Source organism: Ptychodera flava, chromosome 1 (genome assembly GCF_041260155.1).
Source record: "Ptychodera flava strain L36383 chromosome 1, AS_Pfla_20210202, whole genome shotgun sequence".
Taxonomy (NCBI): Eukaryota; Metazoa; Hemichordata; class Enteropneusta; family Ptychoderidae; genus Ptychodera; species Ptychodera flava.
Window position 1 is genome coordinate 17,334,794 of NC_091928.1, and position 18,102 is coordinate 17,352,895.

Genomic DNA, 18,102 nt, shown 5'->3' on the forward strand with positions numbered 1-18,102 from the left:
ACAAAAACAAACAAACTGATTGGCTGCTAAACTGATCAAAGCCATAATTCCTTCAAAAACATCATTATTTCCACAGTATAAATTGACACTTTGTCCTGCATATGCACTAAGTACTGTCACAAATCTTTAAGAATCATCCGGTCACTATAGCAACTACCTCTCACCTCATCAGTGGGTCTCCTTTTAAGGCAGTTAGGGTGAAAGTTTTGTATTCTTAGACACTGGATTCCTCTTTTGATGCTGACATGATGCAAAGCATTGGTCACTTTTAGATAGAATAGATCATCCTGGAAAATAAACATATGAATTAAAATTTGATTATCTGCACCTGTATTTCCAATATAATGATTTCCATTTGGTAATTTAATATTTTGAAATGAAAAAGCAGTTGCTGAAGCAATATGGCTTAATATGTTTGATTTGTTACCAGCATTTGAGAAATTTGAGTCAAGGTGAATTTTTACCGTGGTCAGGTAATGCAACATCCTCCCATCAATCCTTGCTTCATTGAAGGCATCCTTGTACTGAGGTAAGCCGACATCATCAAGCCACCTAGTGACCCAGTTGTAGTCTAGCTCTCCCATTTTGTCCGGCTCTTCCGACGCAATATGGCACGGATTGCAAGCTGTAATTTCTTTCTGTGCAGAAAATGTTTGATTCCGAGTTCCTGAAACGAACAAAACATATTACAGTATGTAAAATTTTCAGGTTATAACGTATCACTAATACCATGATCTGCCAATGGCTTGCCGAGCCAACATCACTGACAGCCCATTAACTTATCAGAAAAAGATGACTATGCACAACAACATTTTTTCTGGTTTACAAGAATCATCCAATTCTTTATTTACCTTTTCAAGGAACTGTGGAGTTGCCTTGATAAGTGTAGCACCATTTTTCACACAGTGTCTGCATGCACTGACGTAGTTTCCGAGTCCCATCTCGTGTAGCCATGCTGCTACAGTCTCTGAGTCCCACTTGGCAAATGGGACATCAATGTCACTGGTTATGGTGAGAACAAAAAGACATGCAAGTTATCATCATCTCTGCCTGCGTTGATTGCGAATGAAATGATCATACATCCACAGCTTCATGGTCAGGAGTAGTGAGGAAAGGTGAACTGCATTCTGATTAAAGTGAACACAATCCATTTTGAATATAGACTGTTTGTTTCAAAACTTTCAGCATGTACAGGTGAAATAAGTCACATCCCCAGAATGCTTCCATCCTTTTTACCTTTCTGCTGGCATTTCACCTCATTTTAAACCTACTGTAGTAAATTCCATCACAGAAAGAATCACATCCAATGGAGGGGAACAGCTGCTCTTACTCATTTTTGAAATCTCTGGACCATCCAAGTCTAGCGCCAGCTGTAGCTCGGAGACGTCCACCTCTTCTGAAAGCATTGTAGTCCTCATCATCTTCAGGTTCAGATTCTGGATTCCAGCTCCCTGAACTGCTTCTCCTCAGCCTGAAATACAGCACAAATGACTCTTGGTATAGTTGCATAAATAAAGTTATTACAACTACTTAGAACTGAACTTCCATGTCGATGGTACATTCTGCCTTCCATGGTACAATGTTTGAGGATTGCGCTCATAACAGAGAAAACAAACAAAAAAAAGAGTCCGACAATTTAAAAGATAGACTATAGGACTTCTGCATGGGAACTTCTTGTACCCTAATTTCTTGTATGGAATAAATAGAGAAAACAGGTTTAACTATGAAAGGTCTGAATGCAAACAGTTATCAAGTGTAATATCATTTTATATACCGCTGTTTGTATATAAGATAGTCCATGCCTCGAAAATCAAAGACTTAAGACTTTTGCTAAAACTTTCCTTAAGCAAACTTTCAACCTTTCTCTTTCAAAATCAAGAATAAAATTGGGGGTCACTGTGCAAATTTTGGTATTATAGAGAAACAAATTACCCAACGTTTAGCAATATTTGAAATTCAACATTGCTGCCATCCCTGTGTTATCTGTATGGGGAAAAATAAAGTTTCAGATTCTCATGAAACTAAGCCAGTGGAAAGTTTATCTACTCCATAAGCTTTAAGAATATTGTAAAAGCTTGAGGGTCCAAATATCTGTCCCCAAGGCATTCTACCTTAAGCGCCATTTTTCTGATGCCAAGAATCACTGGCAAAATGAGAAACAATACGAGGACATTTCAGGTTTTTGTACAGGCCTTGAAGGCTGACAATGAGGGAATATGGATCATTTTTGTCCCGCATTTGTCCAAAGCTATGAGGAAATGATGGACTACATTGCAACAGTTTTGGCGAGTACCTTTAAACTAGGAGCAATCATTATCACCACTTGCCTGCCAAAGAATCGTTTGATTCCGCTTTTTTTTTTCTTCTGTTCCTTGGGAGACCCTGGATAGTGTGCTTTGTCCAATGTTGTGAAAGCTCCATATCTCTGAAGGCCTGCCTGGGCTTTCTCTTCCTCCATCCCGGCAACTTCTGTTTCAGCTTTGAAAACAAACAAACAGAAAGAAAATTTGTTGATGATTTTGTGTAATTGTTGTTTTTTTGTGACATATTGGACAGTTAACATAATTATTTTGAAGTGACATAGTTGCCATCTTTTGATATCAATTTTATATATTCTCAGTTTTGATACTCAATTATTTTGTTTCGCGTATGATATGATGCCATAAAAAAATAGCAACTATGTCCCTTCATTGACATATTACATAGTGTGACGCACATTTGCTGGTAATGTGGTTTGCTTTCATGAAGAAAGCAATGATCTCATGAAATGGAAACATAAGAACAGCCAATATTTTGGCATTCTTGTTGTAAATGCCCACTTATAGAATTGCTACAATACTTTATTTAACATATGAAAACATATACACAAATGAAGAAAATTATCTACCATAAATGAATATGCAAATATCAATAAATATGAATGCAATGTTATTTTTTTTATATGTGAAATAAGAAACCATATGATTGTAATATTCTCATGATACCAATAATTAATAATACTGAATAGCCTGAGAAGGTGTTTATCTGCCTGTATAGAGGAAGGCTTTGAGACAGAGACTCAGTCTTTGATTATATCTTTACATCATCTAGTATGACAGGAACTTTTAGCTGGTCTTGAAATACTTAACTTGTCACCAACACATATCCAAGAAACTCTCAGAAATTTACAATGACAGGCAGATTAACATTCTTTATGAAATGGCCCAATTACAACCCTTTTCAGAATTAGAGCGCAAAGCCACTGCAGTGAACTGCAATAAAACTGCTTACACTAATTAGGTTCAGCTGTAGCCAGCTGGCAAAGTTGACAACATTGTATGTCCCATGCATACAGTTTGTCTGGGAAAGTTGAAATAAAAAAGATTTGTAAATGGACCAGTGCATTGTAATGTTACATTGTATCTTAATCTTGAACACAGGGTGCCAGTCGTAAACTCTCATTTACTGAGTTAACTCAAGCCTCAGACAGAGCTAGTTTTGCCTTTGTACAAGCAGACTTTTTGGTCTTTATCAAGGAGCCTTGTTCAACACCAAAGTGTCACGGCTACAGCTTAAACTAATTAGTGTAAGCAGTTTTATTGCAGTTCACTGCAGTGGCTTCGCCCTCTAATTCTGAAAAGGGTTGTAATATAAAAGAAACCTCTTGACTGCTTTGCATGCTTGAATTTTCAGGTGCCATTATGAATTAATAATAATAATATTAGTACATTTGTAATGCGCCTAATCTCTGAACAGAGCTCCAGGTGCAATTACAATATAAAAACCAAATGAATTGGTGATATCCTTTAAACAGTGAGAGTATGCTTGATACACCAATTTTACTACATTGTGATAGTCCAGAGGTTAACATGACGATAATGACATACATAGGAATGATATGAGGAAATACCAGTACGTCTTGGCCCACTATAATTTATCTACTCAATTACCCTTTCACAACCACAGTTTGGTTTAACCTTACTGTTGTGGTATGGCATTATTGAACTATGGAATACTCAGAAAGGGTGGGTGAAAAGCTTTGGCCAAAACATGATCCACATCACCAAACATCTGTACATGTAGATACACTCTAGCTGTAAAGCTGGGGAAACATTACAAAGTTACCCATTAAGCCTTATGAAGCACACAACATCTTTTGACAATGTCTTTCATGAATATATTGGATTTCCAAAGTTTTATTTGAGATTGTTTCTGCACTTGACATCACAATTGAAATCTACATTGAATTGTAGATGGTAATGCTCATTAAAACGGACATTTAGTATGGCACAACTTCAAATTACAGCACTTCACTTTTTCACATAGTTAGAGTAGATCGGAAGTCAAATGATGGTGTTCCAAGATGAGGATGACCAGTCAATGAGTAGATGAACATATCCCCGCCACCTTTAGTTCTGTATCACATGCTTTTATACCGAGCATTTTATATAGTCCACCTTTTGTGCAAGTTGAAGGCCACCGCTGCTATGATTTCAACAAACAGTACTTTTATCTCTGCTTGTTAGGTTCCTAAATAATTTCTGTGTTTTGATATTTTATTCTTTGAACTTTGTTTTCCTTCTTTGACCATCCTGTCTATCATACAAATCTAAATGTCCATCAGAAATGGTCATTCTAGAACTCTTTTGCATCCATTTATTTCTGAAAGTTGCCTCCCTTCTGTACAGTTTATTTCTCACCTTACTCCTGACAATCTAAAAATAATGGACATATGCATATTCCACATGCACCTGTGAACTACACGTACGCATGTGTCTGTTACATCCTGCCCAGACTGAAAACTGAGTGTGCATTATGTAGTATGGATCTTTGCTTTTGTGTATTCCTATTGCCAGAGTAAAGCCAGTAATTTTGTCAAGCCACTTCTGTATAGTATAGTGGTGTGATGAATTTAACACTTTGATTTCCTGCTTGCCTTCTGTTGCCACTTTTTTTGTCTTCCAATGATACTTTAAAATTTGCGGATTTCCTTGAGCAAAAAACTTAATTTTTTTTTGTTCCAACAACAATAATTTCAACAGAGTGGCCTTCAACTTGGATCCCTTCACAACCATACATGTTTTTCCAAAACAAACATTTTGGCACAAAGTATTTTCATAATCATGGACACAGTCTGTGCCAGGTTTTGTGACATCTGCTTCAACATGATGGTTATGAAAGGAATGGAGATCAGCTTGCTATACATTACCTGTTCTCACATTTCAAATACGTTTTGCGAGATGATCAAATGCGGCTGCATATACTTATACCTTCAATAATGCATACAAACACATCACCCAAGCTGCCACAATAAAAATCATAATAACACTGCCATGACGATTCACCAGTCTTCAAGAGGCCTCCAGTCCTTTACAGTGATGGCTTTCCAGTCAAATATTTTAGTGGGAAGTTTTTACACAGCAGAGACATTTTGTAGTGAGGGTTTTAAACTCTTGAGGGCAGTTTAAATGGGAGCGTTATCAAAAAATGGAAGACTTAATGAATTATGGAGGCAGGGTACATGCAGAGCATGGATGTGTCTGTGTGAGTGCAGGTACATGTAAACGATGACAGCTAGGGTGTACAACAACATACATGACACTCTGTGACACTGTCAAACAAACATAACATAGGTATACTGTATAACATGTCAGTGAAAAATGTGACATTTGTCATAAACACCGTGACATACAATGTACAAAGGACACCCTGAGACACTGGAGGAATGCTTGATGCTTTCATAACTATTGTTGACAAATTGACATTTCCACAAATTGTGACAGTCTTGCATAGTGGGCTCACGTCAGCAGACAGTTATTCTTGGGTATGTCTTTATGGTGCGAAAGATGGGTAATGTATTGCGTGACATTCATATACTTACAGGTATATGGTCGATCCAATTGGGATCTGAATGATACATACTGTGGTATTGCATATTTCGGATTTGAAAATGAATCTGAAGAGCATGCTGTTTAGAAACTGTTCAATTGAAATTTGATGCATGAATGATCGATGTCGCTGTGGTGAGTAAAGAATTAGTAAACTATTAAATGGGCTGTCAACTGGGCACATTGGGTTATTTAGTATTGTTTTAGATTACCATGTTCATTTATTGTCTGAATTGGGAATATTTTGTGATTTTTGGCACTAGATTGGTACAAGTCAATCAATCAAATAGACCACAGGTTAACATTGATAAAGAAGCTAGGATCACAGTTACCAGAATTTGTATGGTCAATCAGGTCAAGATAAATTTGATTCACAAAAATATTTGCTTTGTTGCTTTTAATTCACTGGAAAATGATTCTAAATCTGTTTCTTTCATAAAACGCTCAAAGAGTGGGTACATTAAAATGTCTGTGGGTTGCAGTGATTTCAGTGTAGAATGTGACAGTTGACCTCACACTGATACATTGAATTGCAGTTGGGTAATGGTGGGTACACACTGGGTGCTGATTGGGTAAATCGAGGGAACATTGTTGTAACAATGGGTAAATATTGGGTACATATTTGGTAAATCAGGGGAACATGGTGGTAACAATGGGTGCATCCTGAATACATTTTGAGTAAATTAAGGGAAAATTGTGGTAACAATGGGTACATATTGGGTACATATTGGGTAAATCAAGGGAACACTGTTTGTAACAATGGATACATATTGGGTACATATTGGGTAAATCAGGGGAACATTGTAACAATGGGTACATATTTGGTACATATTGGGTAAATCAAGGGAACATTGTGGTAACAATGGTTAAATATTTGGTACACACTGGGTAAATCAAGGGAATACTGCAGTAACACTGGGTATATACTTGGTACACATTGGGTATTAAAATCAAGGGAACATTGTGTGTACTGAGTACACTTTGTAATTTGCAGGTATCTATTGCGCATTGTTATGGAAACCACATTAGAGTAACATTGGGAAAAGAAATGTTTTAAAGATAGGATAAAAACATTTTGTGTGTTAAGGGATACTCCACAACTGAACTCATTCAAGCTTGTTATGTATAACACACTGCAATTAACTGATACGGTTGTATTCAGAGAGTATATCTGAGGGGCTTTTAGAAAGAAGAAGTTCATAAAGAAAGTATGACTTCTTTGCTTTTGGCAAAACACTTCTGAATAATATTAATATAATTTTAATTGAGTTTTTAATTGAGATACTCTTTATCTATTCACATTATTTGCATTAACGTATTGAAAATAAATGCACGAGGGTCAAGCCTAGAAAGATGTCATGAATAACTGAAGTATCTATTTGTAGAAGTTTTTGCTGTGACTGAAATAAAATATTTACAGACAAAGTAAATAAGCTTCATTAAAGTTTCTTGACATCCACCAAATTACATCTTCAAGAAGATTTGTATTAAAAGATTTCATTATTAGAACTGTCAGCTAGCTAAGATTATGTTATGGTCAAGGGTCAAAGGTTATATCAGGTCAGGGATATTAATAGCAATGTCACGTTAAAAATAGTACCAATCCAATGTAGATGAGGCATAACACATTAGATGAACATCACAGCCAAATAGTGTTAGTTAAAAGAGGCTAGTCACTAGTTTGGGTTAGTTGAGACTGGTTAAAGCCGGTTATGATACTTACCTAGGTTAGGAGCACTGGATGACCTCTTGCCACCACCTTTAAATTTGAACAAACCCTTCCCAAATGATGCACCTGTTTTACCTCGGTTACTGAAATGATTGTCTTCTGGTTGCCGTGGTTTTGCATCCGGTTGCTGGGGTTCCTGCATCCTTGGCAACCACTCAAAGCCGTTCTGGTGGAGGTTTTCCGGCGGTGACTGCTGTTCCACATTGTTTTGTTCTTCCTGTGCTGTGTCTGTTGGTTTCTTTGCTGAGTTTGGTAAAGTGCTGTAGTCTGGGTAAGGTTGACTTTTCTAAGTTTGGTGAAGGAAAACAATGTGTTATTCATGAAAGTACACTGTCTGTAAATAAATGCTGTGACTTCCACGTAGACTGTCATACCTTTTCCTGTCAATAGAATTTGAATCACTGCTCTACAGTGGAAACTAAACTTTGAAAAATCCACTAAAGAAAAATACTGCCCTCTCATTAGTATTCTAGGAGGATTTATGGGATAATCTTGAGACTGAAAACTACCGTCAATGACGCTGTACCTTCTCTAATGTGTGGCCAGGTCAGGTAATTGGTTGTTGGCATGGAGTTGTGGTAAATAGTTGATGATGTAGGGGCATGAGGTGGGATATGGACCCAAAGAACCCAAAAGATGATTAAATACATCAATCAAGAAAATTCTAAGCTACAGTATAAACTGCCTAAAGATAGTTCAATGTGGAAAAAAGTTAAACAATTCAGAAATAAGAATTAACAGTCCAAAATAGTAATGACGCACTTCCTTACTGACCTGAGTGCATGTGAAATACACAACCTGGCATCTGTAAATTAAATGTATACCAAGTGATCATTTCAAGTCACTTTTAACTGTTTTTAATGGATTTTCCAAAGAGTCCTGTGGAAATGATGAAAAACGCTTATCTGGTCTTGTGTTTGTATAACCTCATGGCTGATAATTGTCATAGTATTGAATTACTGTTTTTAATAGGCATTTTTCCTTGAAAATACATGACCGTGTAAAGAATATATGCTAAAAGTGTTTAAGAGTAAATTTCTTTTCAAAAATTAATTTAATTTGTGACCAAAGGATTTTTATTCTTTGAGTTTACAAATTCAAACATTGCAATTTGTTCAATCATCTTGTGCAGTGCAAAATTTATAAAATGACTGAAAAACAAAAAAAATTGGCAGAATTACAGTCTTTGTGATGTAAAATTATGGGTTGACATCACGATAACTGTTAATCTGTTTGAAGTACTAATATACTATAATTTAAAAAAGAAAAGTTCATGCAGAAACGGTAAAATATATTGTCAGCAGTGTAGTGTTAATTTTGACTTTACATCAAAATATGCCTGTGCTGGATACCAAATATATAGGGCGAAATATCAGCCATGTTCAGCAAAATCCACACAACAGCATTGATCCTTTTCTAATTTGATTTGATTTGCTTATGTTATCCTTGTATGACAGTCAGTACAATATGGAACTTGAACACAACACAGTGAATAAGTATGCTGTAAATGAAATGGTGTGGCTGCATCCACATGCAGCAATAGGAGTGCCTTTGTCTCTCACCCCTCATTTCCAACCTGTCCCATCCCTGAAAAAATAGTTTGGTCTTATATTTATAATGTTAATAATTTCTGTATTTGTTAAAATGTGCGCATCTCAAAAACTTTTGATCATAAACATTTTCATTGTTTTTATAGCTGACCAATCAGTTAACCTGTTTATTTTGAATATTTGCGCATTTTTCCTCAGTATTTGACATTTTCTGAATACCTTCTTATTCAGTTTGTCATTTTCTAAAAGTTTAAATGCTCAATTGTGTGGTCAAGCTTTCCACAAGCATCAAATGTGGTACTTCATATAGGAGGGTCTGCCTCTAGAGGGCGGGCATCATGAACAGTGTTTGTTGGTTAATTCCTCCACGTAAACTTCTGATTGTACTGTAAACATTGAACATGGCCGACGTCCGATTTTCCTGTCTAAAACTTTCACTCATTTTCGTTCATATGACTCTGAAACTCCCGGAAACGATTGGGAAGAAAGGGTTATCTTGAAATATTGAGGTACTCGCCGATATTTTGCAAAATTAAACGGGAAAAAATGCAAGGAAAATGCCGACAGGCTTACACAATGACAGTTTTCAGACTCTGAGGCATATGATCATCTCTCAGCTGCAGGTTACGCAACAGGCCCAGATCACGTGAAGCCATGAGGGGATATCCACGCAACTCAGTACCAAACACTAGCGCTCACAGAGTGAGCAAACACAAAGTGAGTACCCCTAGCTCAGTAGTTCTGTAATAGATTGTAGTCAACTAAGAAACCTTGGAGAAAGGCTTAACACTGTGGCTATGCTGCTAAGTCCCTTTTGATTTTTGTCATAGCTCAAAATCGTTCTCCACACCTCAACCTGAGCCATGAACACCCCCACCAGTTTATGATATGACCCATCACAATGGCATGACGTCAACGGATCTTGACAGACGGAAGTCTTGACAGACGGAAGTTCTTGACAGCAGCATATTGGTTTTCAACTCTAATACCTTCTCTGTCTATAAATAGACATGAGAAGGTAAAAAATGTGATAACAGCTGCCATCGTACTGTCCTTAAAAAGAATTCCCCCTAAACAGACATCTTATGTATGACTCCTATAGGATTGTAATGTGATCATAGTGGCATTTCTATAGGATTGTAATGTGATCATAGTGGCATTTCTATAGGATTGTAATGTGATCATAGTGGCATTTCTATAGGATTGTAATGTGATCATAGTGGCATTTCTATGTGACAATGGAATGCATATGTGACTAACTTAAAGTTAACATTGAAAATCTGTAAATATGGTCCTATTTGATTCCTTTGGCCTTTTATCCCGGATATTTTTTTATCTTTGTCAGGGTTGTGGCAAACTCACTGGTGCATCTGGTATATCTCTGAGTTCTTCTAAACTTGATGATTTCTGAGTTGGGGACTGAATTGTCACTGTTTTCTTTGTTTCTTCACCAGTCGCCATGGTAATGACGGCTGTGGTTGTCTTGGTAGTGGTGATGGTCTCTTCCAGCGTTGCCTGTGCCATGTGAATCACGGTGTCATTGCCCTGTGAGTCACCGGTGATGGGACTGGCTATGTCCTGCATTTGTATCTGTCTTTGTGTGGCATGGCTGCCTTGCGTAGTGACTGGAGTGGACGTTGCTGTTGGACTTGGCATTAAGACTTTGATTGAACTCTCACTTCCCTGAAATACAGATGACAGTTAATGGCTACTTCACAACTTCGTGGCAGTCTGATTTCTATGTACACTTAGGGGCTACCAAACTTTTGGTAAAATTCCTGTACACAGACCGGGAATAGGATTAAGCCATTGCAGGGATTTACTGAAAGGAAGGACATGAATTATGTGGTGGGGAGACGGCACTAGGGAGCTTTTGTGATAGGAATGCATCGGAAAGAGTTTTCCTGATGGGAAAGGAACCTAATGGATGGCAGAGAATTTTTTTTCAAATCACAACAGGAGAGCAGTTGCAAACAACTGTAACTTTCCCTTTCAAAGTTCTTATTCAAAATACCCTACAGCAGAATATTTACATGTAAAGAGACAGTGATTATTACTACTGGTATGTCAACACTGAATGAGAGACCACCCTTTCATTCATTCATTCATTCATTCATTCCTGGTAGTTTTCTTACCTCTCTATCTTTGGCAAAGTCTTCCACTGCACTGGATGGTTGAGAGCTGTCAGTGGATGCAGTGTCACTCTGATCACCCTCTGTCAATCCATTCTCTGTACGGTAGATCAGACCACAGTGGAATGTCAGAGACAAAGTAATTACAATGGTGTGAGTGAGAGAGACATGGAGATTTTTATAGAGAGGTAGGGATGGTAATATTTGATTAAGAGTTAGAATACGGGAGGTTCAAAAATTGGTTCTCTGTCTATTGTTATGGAAAGCTATCTACGGAACACAGCTGTACAGGGAACAAGAACGACAATGTATTTGTATTACAAATTTGTTCAGCATTTTGCAGTTTGATTTTGTCATTTATCATAACTGGTAACTCCGTGCTCAGTTATGTCAGAAAGCATCTGTGTTAGAGAAGCTGTCTTTCCAATTCTAACTATGTTAAGTCTGTCAACAATACATGGAACAATACGGACAATGCATTTGCATTAAAATTTGTTCAGCATTTTGAAGTTTGATTTTTTCATGTCTGGTATCTGATACACGCTCTGTTAATGTCAGATTTCTGGTTGGTAAAATTCCAAATCTCATAAACTTTGGTTGATTGTATTTTTTAGTAGAGTAACCATGTCTTTTCCAACTGTAACTGTGTTAAGTATGTCGACTTTCTGACAATGGTTAACCTAAAAGTAAATGATATAGTTATATAAATGTGATGTCTTTGACACAGTATTGGCTATGGGGTAACCCATGATGTGATACAACTGTTATCATCAGAATTCCATTGCAATCATAATAAGTCATTTTCATTACTCCATATAATAATCTACACATGCTAAATCACAGAAATAAAGATTGGGATTCTGTTTTGTAATGTGTGACTACATACAGTATTTGTTTCTCATACAAAGTCAGTTTTATTTTCTTCCTACAGGTAGAGCTACAAAACCTGAATGAGATGCGTGTATTTTACTCTTTGCAATTCCACAATTCAAAAAATAACACTTCTGAATTAAAGTATATCTGCATCAAATTTGGAAAGCAATTTACGTTTCAAATGTGTGAATGAACCACAATGAACTTTGTCTACATTATTGCAAATGATAAGCACCAAAAGGAAAGCAAATCACTACCATAAGGAAAACTGGAGCAGCTAAATTGTCACCAACTTTCCTTCCCCAGCTGTTTATTTACAGTTTAAAGTTTTTCTTTACAAAAGCTACATAAGTGTATGTATACACCGTTTAACAATCTCTAGGCAAGACAGAAATGTTTGCTACCATGCAAACATGCTAGAAATTTGCTATTTCAGTCAATACGTTAGCAGGGAATTTTCTATCAGACAAAACTAGCTACAAAAAGAGTATACTGTAGAATTCATGCATGGGATAAATTCAACAATATCATTGTCATGGCAGTATCTCAATGTGGAAAGGTTAATATAATTTTGATACACTTGATTGTGCTAGGGGAGACAAGAACACACACATGGATACATTGTTTAAACAAGAGTGTAATTTTCTTTCTATGAGTGAAAGCAAAGAGAAACTTATTTTGGCATTTCAAAAGAGAACACCAGGTCTCAAGATTTCAAAGTAACCTGAGAAAGAAAATAGCCTATTTTACTTTTAATTGATGCCTGAAAGTGGCTTTCATTCCGTTTAGGGACAAATTTCATGATTAGAAGATTCCCTTCATTTCAAATGGAAATTTCAAATCTCCCTATCCGCAAGAAAAAGCATTTTCCACTGCTACTGTGAATGAATTAGGCTGATACAACAGAGTTGGTTTAGAAATAAATTGTCATTGGCTAAATATGCTCCTTCAGATGTACTCAGTGGACAGGCAGCTCGATTTGTCTTGTTCACTGCAATTTTTTGTTCGGGTTTGTTTATAAGTTTCAACAGATAAAGTTTCATAGGCTACCACACATTTTCCGTCCAATTTTTCTGGACACAGTATAAACTGTCCACTGAAAATAAAGATGCTCACAGGACTGTGTTTCTGGTTTGCTTTTTACACTCAGAAAGACACGGGAGGAAACAACAGTGCTGATCAGACACACAGACAAACTGTGACAGGGGTCAAAGGTGAAAGGTGACACATGTAGTTGTCATGCACATACAGATAAACCTGCTTATACTGGTTATAAATGAACTACTACCAAATGAACATCTGTGAGACGATCTTTCAGTCATGTTGGAATCAAGTACTCATTAATAACTTTTTCAATGGACTTTTCTGCTAATTCATATTAAAGGGAAACCTAAGTCCAGCGACATTGACCGTTTATCCCTTCCAAAGTCACCCTTGAATAAAATGCAGCTCAAATTTGCAACATAATTGCACGCGCCGACGACTACGGAGCGACGAAAAGGGACATTGAAGTAGACGACATTTATGGAAATGAGCTCGGAATTCCATGGGCGCGAAAGGGCTCATGGGAGGAGCGTGCGTGACGTCATCGGCGATACACGAACGTGTGTAACAGCTTACCAAAGCATTGGAGTCTATGACTGCAGCAGTGCAGTTCTGCACGTTACGACTCTTTTATGCTCAGTAGCATAAAAAATGATTAACTGTTGTCAGTTGAGTGCAAAAATCACTCAAGGAAGAACAAACTGAGTCAGCTTTTATCGTCGTCCCACAGAACAGCTTTTTCGAAGACAGTGGCTAAAAGAAAGTTGGGCGAGTTTTAAAATCTTTAAAAGATAAAAAGTTATGTTCTACTTCTTTCATGATGATTGTTTTATAAGGGATTTCGGGATTCTGATACCGATACAAGACTATACTACACAATGCGGTTCGTATCTTGACATGCTGAGTCAGCCTACTATCGCCGGTTTTAACCAGATAAATATTAATATTGGCGATTTCGGGACTTAAAATCCGAAGACGGAAACTACACAAAGCGTCTCTTATCTCGACAGCCGGGTCTGCGAAATCGCCGATATATACCCAATAAATATAGTCAATTTCGGGACTATATCTGGTAATATTGATATAACAAGATATACTGGAATGACTTCTCGCCTATTGTGTCTCGGCACGGCGGGTCTGACAAATCACCGATATTATATTTTCCCGATAAATATCAATTGCGCCGGGACTCCTAGACTAATGCAGACGATTTAGTGTGGCTGTTTTTGGACGACCTCGGTTTTTGGACATTAATGACATTCTGTTCGTTGTACTCACTTCGCTCTGTATTGATAGTGTTTTACAAGTCATGTGACAGCATATTAAGTCAAGTGACGCTGTTGTCCCGTTTCGGATATTTTTTCGGTAGAAGCTATTTCGGGCTACAAACTTAGATACAAGGTGTCGAACGCAACACACAGAGACAGCCCATGTCCGATATTTAAGCGCCATACACGTCGAAATAAGCTTATAGTTGCGTCGTCCATGGATTAGACGTAACTAATTTATCACATATTTTTACAAACAGTTTTCTAAACACATCGAAATTGAAAATCGGGGGTTTGAAGTTTCAAAATATCAATATTTAGCCCCTATAATCACATTCGAAATACGACGTCCGATTACTGCGATAGCAGTCCAATTACTACGCACTCAACATGGGGTCAACAATTTGGCAACTTTGACCCCTAAATAACACTTCCGTCCTGTCAACAGTTTGAGGATAAGCGCAATAAAGTTTCGAAGGATATGGTAATAAGATTTCGCAGTGCTCGTCATTTATGAAACGGCTTTGAGCGAAATTCACTACCCTGTCCGAAAAACTGTCACTAGATTTACTTGCACTGTGTGGTGTCGGCACGCCGGGTCTGCGAAATAAGATATTTATCCGATAAATATCGGCGACTTAGGACTTTAACTCTGATACTAGACGATACATTGTCAAATTGAGGGTAAATGTCCGATGTATATCGGAGATTTCACCACCTAACAGATCCGACTACCTCTGTCCGACTCTAAGTTCAAAAATAGCATCCATGGCCGGTAGTCAAGAATACTGTATGTTTTACATTATTAGATTTATTCATGCACGAAATACATGTTTTACATGCAAAGCATTTGTTCATTAAATGTCCACACGAACTTTCATACACTACTATCGGGACTTCGTCGAGAGGGCCGATCGGATATCACCGTGAGTTTGGGAGGGCCTTGCACGAATTACATTCTGTACAGGTAATACATTTTTACTTGGCGATCGGGACTTGAACAGAGGACATATCGGACATCATCGGGAGTTTTGGCTGGTCTTGTATGAAATACATTCTTTACAACAATAGACGATACTGTCTTTTTTAATAGCGGGCAAATATCCACTATATCGGAGATTTCATCACTTTGTAGATCTGCGTAAGCCCGACTTCCTAAGTTCGAAACGAACTTCGAAAAATAGACGAATTATAGATTTGTCGAATCGCGAATACATATTTTCCGATACATATCGGAGATTTCGCAACCTTAAGGATCTGGCCAAGCTCGACTTACATGGTAACACCATAGACCCTCGAGGGTCTATGGTAACACATACAATCAGTCAATCCTTCCGTATCATTCACGAACCAAAAATTAATTTTAAGCGACTGGTAAAGAAAAACTATGTTTTAGAAACGTAGCGTTGAAGGATCGCAGGGTCACTCAGTGTCTCCAATTCAGTTCGGGGTCTGTACAAGCACAGTGACTCCCTTCGTGGAATCATCACAAAACGCAAACAACCAAATATGAACGATGTGTGGAGATGCTTTCATGATATCTTGGTTCAAATTAGTATGGTTTGATTTCAGTCGGGGAAAATTAATACTCGATGTCAGAAATATCGCTGTCCGAACTCTCCATAGTCGTCTTACAAACGCGCTGAACTGTTTACAGAACTCCTTCAGCTGCAAGCTACAATCGTCTGTATCGCCGATGACGTCACGCACGCTCCTCCCATGAGCCCTTTCGCGCCCATGGAATTCCGAGCTCATTTCCATAAATGTCGTCTACTTCAATGTCTCTTTCGTCGCTCCGTAGTCGTGGCGCGTGCAATTATGTTGCAAATTTGAGCTGCATTTTATTCAAGGGTGATTTGGAAGGGATAAACGGTCAATGTCGCTGGACTTAGGTTTCCTTTAAGATACTATTATATTTTGAAACTAAATCATTAATCCCGTTCATAATTCCTTATCAGACTATTGAGTTTTTTCTTTCTCTTATGTTGACACAGGATGCTTTACTTTCCAACAGAAAACAAATTCTTGTGCATATTTTTTATTTTTTTATTTTCCATCTATTCGGCTAAAATTGTTTTGTCAGCGGTGACTTTCATAGCTCCAGTACTATTCTGAGAGAGAGCAAATATGGTGAAGAATAGAATATTGGTTGAGTTTTGACATTGGCAGGTTTATCTGTACAATTGAGCAAAGATGCAAACTTGACCACCCCTGTTCTACGTGTACTATTGCACACAAGCGATGCTAGGATTATTCTACACAGCAGAGCTGTAGGGGTGGTCAAGTCACAAAGTCTATACAAACAAAAAAGCGACAAGACTGCAATTTAAACAGAGACATCCATGCCTTGGCTGGTACGAGATGACGACAGATATGTGCCATAACTGTATCTCCTACGAGAATGAACTTGGCCTTTTTCAAAAAAATATGAAGAAGAAAAAAAGAAATGACAAAAGATAGATCATAGACAGTCAGATCAAAATATCGTAGCAAAATCATCTTCCTACATATCATAAGTATGAATTCAAAATTTCAAGAAATAGCCTCACAAAAAAAAATACTGATTTAAAAAATATGTTAGGCAGGATATTCGGGATAAATAGATAATGTAACATGTCTGGGTAATTAGTGTTTTTTATTTTAAATTTCCAAGATAAATGGCATGCAAATGTTTTGGGGTTTTCGAAAGTTGTGAAGTTAGACTGAAATTTAACTGACTGGAGGAAACGGAAAACTCTGGCATGACTTTTGTAAAACTAAAATTGATCATGGAAGGGATTGGAGATGATCAGACATGCCACTTTGAGATTTTTTTTTGTGCAAAGATCACACAATTATAAGTGAGGATGACTAGTCCAAGTTCACTCTGGAAGGAGAATGAAATGGAATGATAGAAAGAAAAAAGGGAATTAAAAAGCAAACACAGAACGCCATAATGGTGCTGAAATAGACGAGCAGAGCTACACAACAACAAAAAATTTGAAGCAAAACATTTCTGTGATGGTGCTACTGGTACAGCAGAAAATGCAAATTCAAATTTGAATGTTTTGAAATTATTCACATTCAGGACCCTGGGTGCTAACAGGGTAAAATAAAGTAACGCATATAAAGATGCTTTTTTTCTGACATGTTCACTGACTTGATTCTGAATTGGCCATAGTTCTAATACTCCACTTACAATCTGAATGTTTATGTAAATGCATCAATTGTTTTGTGATAAAGATTAATAATTTTCATAAATTTTTACCGCTTTGTACATAAATGAGACATAATACAAGATTTGAAAAAGTATTGAAGTCACAAAAAAGCCTGATAACAATTTACTGATTGGCAAAACATTTATTTGAAGATTATAATGTACAACAATTCCCTAACCTACTTTTTATGATTTGAATGTGTATTTATGGTGTTGCATAAAATTTAATGTTCTGCAGTGAAGTGTAGATTCAAGAAATGAATGAATCACAAATCATGCAGATAATGTCAAAATTAATAAGAAAGAATAGAAATGACACTGAAGTATGTATAATTTTGTCATGGTTTGTGCGTAAATCAATTACAATAGTAATTGTTCTAGGTAGGTCTCTAGCGGTCTAGGAATATATACCAAACGAAAAGTAATTTATGGTTTTTTTGTGA

At 37.1% G+C, this 18,102-nt stretch overlaps 1 protein-coding gene across 1 annotated transcript in view; it reads right to left on the reverse strand.

Annotated features, from left to right (window-relative positions):
• Positions 1-18,102, reverse strand: part of LOC139131607 (liprin-beta-1-like) — a 71,251-nt gene that overhangs the window by 11,782 nt on the left and 41,367 nt on the right. The window contains 9 exon segments of the mRNA XM_070697733.1: positions 165-287; positions 465-608; positions 611-667; positions 852-1,002; positions 1,331-1,471; positions 2,328-2,478; positions 7,591-7,882; positions 10,509-10,829; positions 11,282-11,376. Of these exon segments, the coding sequence (XP_070553834.1) occupies positions 165-287; positions 465-608; positions 611-667; positions 852-1,002; positions 1,331-1,471; positions 2,328-2,478; positions 7,591-7,882; positions 10,509-10,829; positions 11,282-11,376 (1,475 nt within the window).